The following is a 10,924-nucleotide window of genomic DNA, read 5'->3' as shown; positions in this document are numbered from 1 at the left end:
CTGACATCCATTTCAGAATTGACTGATGAATTTTAGGCCCATCCAAACCGATTGCCTGACCGGAATGAAAAACAAGCCTCAAGTACGATTTACGTGAGCAAATAGTAAAGAAGCTGAGCGAGCCTCCAAGAAACAGATGGATCATCAACCAAATCTTGTAACCATCTTGTTACCAAAGAGATGCATTTCATTTCTCTTTTTTATTTGTACTGTTCTTGAAGATGTATGTCGATGTGCGGCTTTTTGCAAGGAATTACACGAGCGCACAGTAGTGACATCGTAGTCTATTACCGCCATCAGTATGCAACTAATACAAGTGTCGCTCATATAATGCGCTAAATAACATTGGTGACGGGTGGTTAGCTGTGTTTTGCCCTTGTCGAAGTCGCGAAGTATTGTTCCTGTAGCTAACAACAAGCTAATTGCAACTACCAGATCGTTTCAGTGTTCGTAATTGAGCGCCAATCCGGTGACAAGATTAGAGTACCTATTATTGAAACGCACATGTAGCGACGTCTACCGGATGAGTTTCGTACAGTGAAGGCCACATAAACTTTTATGCCCTGTGCTGCTGAATTGAAATTGTATAGCATTACGAGAATTATGCCTATATCGAATGTTGTAACTGTACACACGTATTCAAAATAGATTTCACCCAAATATTTGTGTCCCAAACTTTATTGTGGTAGTAAAAATTGAACGAGCTGCTCAACCTTCGTCAGTACATAGTTTTTTTTTTAAATAACATTATTGCAATGGTGTTTATTACACTTAGAATCGACGTTAAAGTATAAGAATAAATTTTGTATACCTACCAATAGCCGAGTTTCACAACCAGTAGTCCAATTGTTTCACATATAAGTGAGAATCGAATGAATTTCAGTAGAGCACGAACGACCAAAAACGAAGTCACTCAAGCGTAGCGATCAATTCTTGCGAACTGAACGTTTAGTGAACGTAAGGTGCATGAACTTATGGTTTACGTACCTTGTGTATGAAATCCATATTGTTGCAAGAGTTCCAGCGTTGATCAGGCTGAAAAATCGTAAAATAATTAGTAATGGGCAAAGTGTGGTCAAAGGAAAATTACTGTTTACTAGGTCACTAGAAGAAATGTTACCTTGGTATTTCATCTTCGGGATCGATTGATTCAATTGATATGACCATAAGACTTTTATTGTAATCCAATTAGGCTTGTGGTTGTGAAACGTGTGGGAAATAGATGAAGTAAAAATTGAAGTATTGCCTACTGATTTTTGGATGTGACTATAATTATGACGTGATTAGTTGCCATTCCAAAGATCCTTGCAACAAAGCGAATTGATCCTGGCGCTAGATTTCTGCAGCAATCCCAAAACATCTAAAAGCATGTTGACGAATGACTATCGACCCTGAAGAGAAGGAAAATGGCAAAATAATTTAGGCGGTATAGTTACGCCCCTGGCATGCGCAGAGAACGGAGATCGAGCCGGAGTGGGACGGAACGTAGGGGAAAAGGTTCCTTGGACGAGGTTATGTGGTGTGGAGTGTGGCGAGTGCCTGACCAAAGTGCGGGTGCACGCCTCGTCGTAATTAACTGACAGGCATGATTTTTTGGAGAGGGGAACGGGGGAAATTCAACGATACGCCATCTTTTGGTAGGGATACCCCCCATACACCGTCGTTGATTATTTATCTGATCAAGAGAGAGACAGAGAGACGTGAGAGGCAGGAGAGAGGAAGCGAGAAAGAGAGCAAGAGAGAATGAAGATCGAACATACCACGGATGACGATGAATCAAACTTTAGCCCACTGACGAGGAGAGGAGATGAGAACGTTTTGGTCGAGACCGCAAGCCTCGGTTGATCACAAGTGGAAGATAATCCTAACGGACGCTGTTCGGAAAATGTTGTGACTCTGTTAGTGATTGGCTTAACAAGTGCAGTAGACACGATTCACCCTAAACGACATTCGGTTGGTGTGGACTGAAGCGAACCGCTTCAATCATGTGCCTCGTGGTGCATTATTCCGAACACACAGTTGAGGGTTCAAGTTTTGTGAATTGGTGCACTGATTCTTTGTTCAAACCTTCGATACTAATATCAAGTGTGTCAATCATTGGCTTTATAAATTAATTATCAGTGCAATTGGAGCATTGGTGCGGGTGTATTAACTCTTTTCCAGTATTTTAACTAACAATAAGTTGAAACTATGCTAGACGTAAGACGATCCACCTTGTTACTACATTACAACCATCCGCAAGGCGTGAAAAAACGGGGAAACGGTAAATATTATGTTGCAAATCGTATTTTCTACCTGATAGTACTTTTGTACAGTTGGGTACTTTATCATAAGCTCCCGAAACGAATGAATATGGTATTATCCATTTCCGGAACGCTATACGGTAATACAAACAATCACGGTGTAAACTTAGATTCACGTCGCCCTTGCCTGGTTTTGGCCGGATTTAAGAATGATTAAATTTGTAAACCACTCCGCGTCGATGAAGGTATTATTAGCGATGCATACCTATCCTTAAATCATTAACAGATATCGCAAGTCGATTGATTAAGATTAAATAAACTGTTACAGATATCGTGATGGAATATAATTTTTCAAGGTAAACCACGTCGAGGATAGTACATTTTCAACAATTAGGTTCATTAATCGTAAAGCGTAGGATCATTTCCTACTATACCATAATAGATCAGGTTCTATATATACAACTGCAGTCATGCTTTTTCTCTCGTAAATAGATAAATACGACTTGATGTTATACGCTGCATCTATTGGATGTTGATGCGCGGGAATCGACTTACTTTTTCTGACGTGAACTATTTTTTTGATCTTTTGTGTAGAAATAATTATACAGGTGTGACAGACTTCAATATAAATATAAATTGTTTTTAACTGTATGAGTTACTGTAAAATGCATGAATAATTGCTTTTTAATATTTCAAACACGCGTGCAATGCGCATCCCATTAGAAACCCTAGGAACGTGTTTACATTTCATGAACGCCCGCAACTATTCCTACCGCTTGAAATGCGGTAGTGTAAATATTTATCAGAAGATTCCAAACTGATTAAAATAAAGAAAATATAGTGAACCGTTTATACTTCTGAAGTTTCTTCTAATGCCGGAAAAGATTTATTCGTGTACACTTGCAATTGTTTTTTCAATTCTAATTCTTGCGTGGTCATATTACAACCCGTAATCAAGAAACGAACTGTATCCTGATCAAATACTGCGTCACCCGTAACATTATTTTCAACGGACACTAACGTATCAGAATTTGTTTTCCGACTCCGTCATTGAAGCGTTTATCATATGCACGACAGTATACAGCAACTTTCTGTAGCTTCCTATTTCGGAAAAGTTGAAGCAAAACGCTACACGGAAACTGTTGTAAATCCGTTCTATGTGTACTTAGTAGAACTTTCCTAAACTATGGACCGAGTAGTCAGTTACTTCCGCAGTTCAACAAGCCTTCTGTAAAATCGTTGTCAAACACACGGGTGCTTTGGCATCTGTTGCTGTCATCTCACGCTCTTGAATGAAAAAATTATGCAGCCTACGTGAATTAAATTCTCTATTAGATTCGCTCGGCGAGATATTGCGTCACAGCAATTTACCCACGATCACCGCGCACGCCCAACAATCGCATTAATATAACAAATGTTGAACTTGGACGTCAACGTAAACGAATAGTCTGTAAAACGTGGCCCACAGAAGCTGTTTGAGTCTAGCGATCACTCGTCAAAAAATCGCACTCAAACTTTCGTAGTAGTTTTGATGGAGAAAAGTTCATTCTTCTAATTCTGTTTCTTTCTCTGACTGCAGGATGCAGCGAGGGCAGCTGAGAGACATCACGTCCTGGATGGCCCGTCTACTTCCGGAGCCATCCGAAGGAACGACTGGTACAATAAAAATGTTCAGTTCAAAGATAACGTCGTCCACAAGTACCTTTTACACGGACTTGTTGGTGACGGACGAAGAGGAGAGATCCGTACAGCATTCAAATTCCCGGGATAATAGAAACTCACGATTATTAGAGTGTCAAAGCACGACGAGCGAGGATGCCAACTCGCAGGATTCAGACTCGATGGGCGGTTCGGAGGATCATCAGGACAACCCAACCCGCTCGTCATTTCACAGGATTCCAAGCTACGGTGGATTCCCGAGGTTTCAGCACTTCGTTATGTCAGCTTCAAGTCCAGCCGTATGCGCGGAAGTCGGCAGTGTGGTTGAACAATCTTCGGAGTCGTCCTTCGTCAAAATGTCTCACAGTGTCCTGGAGTACCGTAGTAGCAGGTGACGTCATAAAGCATTCTACGATCGACACATCTCGTCTTTGGTTGAAAAACGACTCCTAACAAACCGAACTTGTTTAAAATGTTTCACGTCATATGTTCCACTTTTTTCACGACTGTCTCTCGGATTGATGTTATCAATCTTCAGCTTCTTGTAAACCTTGTTTGTACACTTATGAACAAATTTGCAAACATTTCTTCTTCGAAAAGTTTACGCTTGTGAATCTACATATTTATTGTTAGCTTGAAATTAGTTAATGAATCTGATTGATCCGATGAATGATGTTATTATCAAAGAAATTTGTATATACTTTAGGGGTAGACGGGTAGTAAGATATTTAGAACAATTTGAAATACGATTAAGTACATACACAAGCAGCACAATTTGTTTTTCCGATACATTCCCAGTAACAGTCAATGACCACGATACAAAAACCTGACCAGATCGGTAAGTCAAAATGAGGTTCCGCTGTATACAACAGGCGTGCATAGAGGTATAAAAAATAAATGAGCGTGTGAATCGTGAGTAAAACCGCGATAAGGTATCTTATTGTAGCCGATAAGAAGGTGGCGCTCGTAACCAAGCCATGTTTGTTAGTAAGTGATGACAATTGAGTCATAGTTAGTATCCTCGTAGATGCAAATTGTTGTGCGTTTATTTGACCGTTCGTTGGATCGCTTCCTCATAAAATAAGTATGGAGACCTGAGTTCTAGCTATCAAAAATCATTTCCTATGCGACGAAACAATGACAGACACATATTTAGTTATATTAGGTCAGTTGTCGATACTGTGAAATGCTATCAACTGACTGGTGGCGGTGGACTCTCGGTGCTCCACCGCACTACCATAAACAGACAAGAACCAGTGTCTTTTACTATGGCTTGGAGACAGCCAGTACGAACAGGTACGACTTCCCGTTAATATATCCGTTATACAGGGCCCAGTAGGTTTCTTCGGTTCAAATTAATAATAATGAGGAACTTGATACGTTATACTTATTTACAGGCCATTATGATTACAGTAGCCTTTGGACAAGGTGAAAAAATAACCTAACTTTAAACAATTCTTACAAGGAAGTCAGTCACTCCAGAAGGCTTTCTACAAAATAGAAACTGAAAAACTGCGTGCATCTGAAAGTTTCAATCTCCTAATGATGTTTTATTTCCAACATTGAGCAGATACGTCGTGGCGGAAAGGACTTCGCATCAGTATGAGCTCGATACTTACGCGATCAGCGAATCTGATAGTGAAGAGGAGGCGGAGGAGCTGAGTGCTGAATCTTCAAAAGTCGAGTCGTCGACGAGGGTGGACGTTGAAACGGAACTGAGCTCGGAGCTGAAGATAAAAGCGGAAAGGGATGGGTTGGATGAAAAGCAAAAAAAATGTCATCACATAGCAAACGAATTGCTGACCACTGAACGAAATTACGTGAACATATTGCACCTGATAGATCAAGTCTTTCAGTTCAAAGTAGACCAGGAAAATCGCGCTCATCCAATGTTTCCGCCAGAAACTGTGCAGCACATGTTTTCCAACATAAAATCGATATACAAGTTTCATAACGAGTTTCTTTTGCCACAGCTTGAAGGCCGTATGCAATTGTGGGACGATGATCCCAGAATAGGGGATATCATGAAGAATTTTGCACCATTTCTAAAAATGTACACCGAGTACGTGAAAAACTTTGATTACGCGATGAACCTGATAAATACACTACAACAAAAGATTCCAAGATTTGCGGCGATTGTTAATGACATACAAAAACGGGACGAATGCGCCAAGCTTTCGTTGGCCCATCATATGCTGAGTCCGATTCAACGACTGCCTCGCTATGAATTACTTCTCAAGGATTACTTGAAAAACCTTACCGAAGATAGTCCCGACTACGAGGATACAAAAAGTAAGTTTTTGAACGCCACCTTTACAGCATGCTAAATTCTTCTCAAGAGAACAATGCCCTAACTATACCTAAAGATTTAAGGAGGCACAAATACGGAGTAGGCGAATTGGTAATTAAACTAAATTGCTCAATAAAAGACGATTCAATAAGTTTTCTTATCCGTTACACGCAGACAGTGAATTCTTGACTCAACTCTGACGTTCAATTTCAGGAGCCTTGGAGCTAGTTTCGACAGCCGCCAATCATACAAACGAAGCAATGAAAAAAATCGACAAGTTTAAAAAACTACTCGAGATACAGGAGAGCATTTACGACGCTATCGATCTTGTCAGTGCAACGCGAGAGCTTGTGAAGGAGGGAAGAATCGTGAAAATATCGGCTAGAAGTGGCGATCATCAGGAGAGATACTTGTTTCTGGTTAGTCACATGGGCCGAATCCGAAAATTTACAATGTTACTGAATAATCGAAAATTTTGCAGTCACTAAACAATTTTATTCGCTTGAATTTGCGTCTCACGCAATTCCTCGCTGCAATTTTTTACTAGTGAACCCTGTTTTTGCAGCTCAGCGACGTCTTGTTACTGTGTTCTATGAGACTGATACCTGGCCCACTGTATCGATTGCGAGCTAAATTCATGGTCGAGAACCTCGAAGTTATTGAAGGAGATAACTTAGAAACGGCAAATACGTTTTACGTAAGGGATGAGAAGAAAAGTGTCGAATTATACACTCACACAGCGGAGGATAAGGCAGCTTGGCTGGAGGCCCTGTTTAAAACAATGCAAGAGATCCTGAGGCGAAAGGCTAGTCTCAAAACCGGCGAGACTAAATCAACTCTAGTCACCGCCGACGATGTGACGAGGTGCATGGTCTGCGAGGCAATTTTTTCCGTCATGAAAAGGAAGCACAACTGCAGAGCTTGTGGAATAGTAGGCGCATTTTATTCTCCTAATATTATCTTATTATCTTAATCGTCAGTTTTGAAAATAAATCGGGCGGCGATGCCAAATTGTTTGGAAATTAATTAGAAGTGAATACATGTTTCGATAAACCTGGATGAATTTTCAGGTGGTTTGTAGCAAGTGTTCAAATCAGAAGCTGTTGTTTGAGGACAACAAAAATATGAGAGTATGTCGTTTGTGTCACGCGGCTTTGACGCAGCCGCTGAAAAAATCGCCCTCGTCACCGGCAGGACCAGCACAAAGTTTGCTCCAAGTATCAGCGAGTGCTACGTCAGTATTATCCGGTTATTTGTTGCTCAAAACGCAGGCCAGCAAGCCGTGGACCAAACGGTGGTTCGCACTGCATGCCGACTTCGTCCTGTACTCTTTTAAGTCTGACACGGACAGTTTGGCCATGACGGCTACGCCGATGCCCGGTTTTGCTGTCACCGAAGGCTCAAAACTTCCGGAAGAAGATCTGCTCAGTTTCAGGGACCGGGAGAAGGCTTTTAAAATTCATCACTCGAAGAAAAGTTACTACTTCCAGGCATTTACCCACCAGGACCACGAGAAGTTAGTGTATTGTATTGTATTGTGAGAAATTTAGTAGAAATGTATTATTCACTAGAAATCTTGCCATATGAATGAATTATCGTCATTGTTCTAGGTGGATAAACGCATTGCAATTGGCCACAAGAGCGGAGCTCCCTTCTCCAGAGGAGGAAGTACAAGAAGACGAAGAAACATGATCAGATGTTTCCTCTAGCAATTATTATAGCTTAATGAAATATAGTAATTTAGGTAAACATAACGATAATAGACAATTGTTTAACTGTAATTATAATAAATTATACAAAACGAAAGAAAATGTAAGATAGAGCTTAGGTATATTATTTATAAATGACGTTAACTCATATCGTACATACTTTGTAATGAATGAATGATTATTATACCTATGTAACGAAATTCACCAATTGATTATTGCTACATGTATTGCAAATACGGCTATTAATATTTGTTGTTCGTTTTGTTTTCAATGTTACGTTATCATATATTTAAATATATGTATATGCATATGTATGTAAAACATTTATAATTACTACTCGAATGCCAATCGCTATACGCTGCCTAAAATTAAACAATGAAATTGATGTTTTAATTATATGAGGTTAGCATTTTTTGAACACACTCTGATTTTTATTTGATCCATTGTTTTTCGTTTGGTGTTGGGAGAATTATAATATCATATAGATATACCATCATACTCACAAAGTGCGAAATACTGTTATTTTACGAAGCACTATGTCAGCGTAAGAATTATTCTAATGCAGTAAACGTACGTAAATAGTCAGTCGAAGTACCAGCTACCTTTGGGAAGACCGTTGAAAATAATTTTTCGTTGTCCATTTCATAATTCCTCTTAATATACGCTTCGTTCACGTTATATTTTGCAAATTACCTGGATCACATACCTGCAATCTATACTTCACCCTAAAGACTGCGTAAAGACGTCTATCGTTAAATCCCAACATAACTAGGGCCAAAAGAAATGCAACACCTGTACCCGTCGCGACCCAGAACACGTGGAAGTTTAGAGTCAAATATTAGAGAAGCGTCGTATTTCCATTTCTTTGAATTCGTGTCGTACTATAACGTTCGTATGAAACTCTCAAAAACGAATCATCAATCTCACAATGACGCGATAAAAATTCTAGCCGCGTCGTTTCGTCGATGTATACTGCCCAGTAAAACTAACCACAATACGTTCCGTCAATTAACAATATTGAGATATACCTATTTAGGCTAAGTCCTTCAACTCACCGACAAATCGCCAAAACAGACTGCTAGCGTTCTTCATCTCAGTGCATGTGATCTGACTTAATCTTGGAAATTACTACCAAGGGATCCACATCCACGACCTGTTGCGCGCCAAATCGCACTGACAAGTAACAACACGAACGCGTGCACCTTTTGTTGTCCCCCTCCCCTCTCCGCGGGCAACGAGCTATCCGCAATCATTTACAATAGTTACTACCCATTGGTTACTACTTGCTCCTCATAGCCCAGAGGTGGCGCTGTAACCACAATGCTGTTGTAAACAGCAAGTAAACAGACGCATATCGTATAGTAAATGATTAAGTAGGAGTAGTGACATCACATCGAAATTTGTTGTCACTGTTGGCTACAACGATTCAATTCTATTGTTAAAGTCTCAAAATAGTGCGAAACGCCTGAATCGATAAACCGTGAATGATTTCAATTGCTCGTGAGAGTCAGGTAGCCAATTTTCAGAAAATAGTGTACATAACCTGTAATATACCGTCACAGCTCTCACGTGGCTGGAAATTTTTCGTTGCAGCGTATTTTTTCAGCATAAACGATGAGACATGGGGAAGACCTCAAAGGATAAACGTGATATTTACTACAGACGGGCGAAGGAGGAAGGATGGAGAGCGAGAAGCGCTTTTAAACTTCTCCAAATTGATTCAGAGTTTCACATATTTGAAGGTCAATACCAGCGGCATGAATTTCCAATTATTACTATAGCCCTGCACAAATTACATTGGCATAATCTTACATATTCGTAGGTGTAACCAAGGCTGTAGACTTATGCGCCGCGCCTGGGAGCTGGAGTCAGGTCTTGTCACGAAAATTAAAGTGAGTATCGATATAGCAGACGAATATTTTTTATTCGAATGGATGATTGTCGTTTTGATTTCAGTAAAGATGGGAATCAAACAGCCAGAATTGTTGCAGTCGATTTGCAAGCTATGGCTCCACTTGACGGAGTTGTACAAATTCAAGGCGACATCACCAAAGTTAGTACTGCTGAAGAAATCATAAAACACTTTCGAAACGAGCATGCCGACCTGGTTGTTTGCGACGGAGCACCGGATGGTAAGTTTAGCGTATTATGCACATGTACAATAATTATCCTAACAAAAATTTTTTTAGTAACCGGCCTCCATGACATGGATATATATATTCAGTCTCAGCTACTCTTGGCTGCGCTGAATATTACCACTCATATTTTGAAACCACATGGTATATTTGTGGCAAAAATTTTCCGCGGTAAAGATATATCGCTACTGTATTCGCAGTTGAAAATATTTTTCAAAGATGTCTACTGCACTAAGCCAAGAAGTTCGAGAAATTCTAGCATCGAAGCTTTTGTTGTATGCAAAAACTACTCTCCACCAGAAGGCTACCAGCCACATATGCTAAACCCTTTGCTTACTCACGAGCATTGTGATTTCAATCAGTTAACCGGAATCAACAGATATGTTGTACCATTCGTAGTATGCGGTGATTTAAGTCAACCTGATTCAGATGCTTGCTACTCACTTGAGGTAAAATGACTAATACTAATTTGCTGTTGAATTCATTCTACCATGCTGTTAGATTTCCCTAAACGCGAACAATTTGCTGTCAATATTTTAGTATGAAGGAAAGGAGTACAAGTATCATGAGCCCAATCAATCCCCCATATCTCCACCATACGAAGAGGCGATAACACTGTTGGAAAAAGGAAAACTTCAACTGAAAAAACCTGGGACAAGTCTGACAGTATTTAATGAACCTGAATCCTCAATTTCTGCCTTCAAAGAAAAATGCACCATATCCAGTTCTCCAGAAGAAGAGCCATCGCTTACAGTATCCATCTCTGATAACAAAGCATTGAAGGAAATTGATGATGAATCGAAGTAATAAATTAATGAGATATTGTCAACCGACTCTTGATTTATTCATTACAGTTCCACCTGCCCAAACCTTTGCCCAAACCTTCGT

At 40.0% G+C, this 10,924-nt stretch overlaps 2 protein-coding genes across 4 annotated transcripts; both read left to right on the top strand.

The window, feature by feature from the left end:
* The first annotated feature begins 1,473 nt into the window (after window positions 1-1,473).
* Window positions 1,474-8,294, top strand: LOC124219693 (FYVE, RhoGEF and PH domain-containing protein 1). Of its 3 annotated transcripts, XM_046627638.2 has the most exons (8): window positions 1,474-2,263; window positions 3,823-3,899; window positions 4,035-4,293; window positions 5,473-6,194; window positions 6,406-6,611; window positions 6,758-7,123; window positions 7,263-7,708; window positions 7,803-8,294. In XM_046627638.2, exons 2-8 carry the CDS (start codon window positions 3,824-3,826, stop codon window positions 7,882-7,884), a joined length of 2,157 nt encoding a protein of 718 aa, XP_046483594.1. In that variant the 5' UTR covers window positions 1,474-2,263; window position 3,823; the 3' UTR covers window positions 7,885-8,294. The 3 variants fall into 3 exon arrangements, with proteins under 3 accessions (XP_046483594.1, XP_046483593.1, XP_046483595.1); XM_046627637.2 differs by having other exon boundaries at window positions 3,823-4,293; XM_046627639.1 differs by lacking the exons at window positions 1,474-2,263; window positions 3,823-3,899 and having other exon boundaries at window positions 4,151-5,198.
* A 926-nt stretch (window positions 8,295-9,220) lies between these two features.
* Window positions 9,221-10,869, top strand: Trm7-32 (tRNA methyltransferase 7-32). Its single transcript, XM_046627669.1, has 6 exons — window positions 9,221-9,412; window positions 9,495-9,643; window positions 9,724-9,793; window positions 9,858-10,033; window positions 10,091-10,485; window positions 10,577-10,869. Exons 2-6 carry the CDS (start codon window positions 9,523-9,525, stop codon window positions 10,841-10,843), a joined length of 1,029 nt encoding a protein of 342 aa, XP_046483625.1. The 5' UTR covers window positions 9,221-9,412; window positions 9,495-9,522; the 3' UTR covers window positions 10,844-10,869.
* The last annotated feature ends 55 nt before the right edge of the window (window positions 10,870-10,924 follow it).

Source organism: Neodiprion pinetum, chromosome 5, assembly GCF_021155775.2.
Source record: "Neodiprion pinetum isolate iyNeoPine1 chromosome 5, iyNeoPine1.2, whole genome shotgun sequence".
Taxonomy (NCBI): domain Eukaryota; kingdom Metazoa; phylum Arthropoda; class Insecta; order Hymenoptera; family Diprionidae; genus Neodiprion; species Neodiprion pinetum.
The sequence above is the reverse complement of the archived record's forward strand: the minus strand, read 5'-3'. Positions and strand labels throughout refer to the sequence as shown.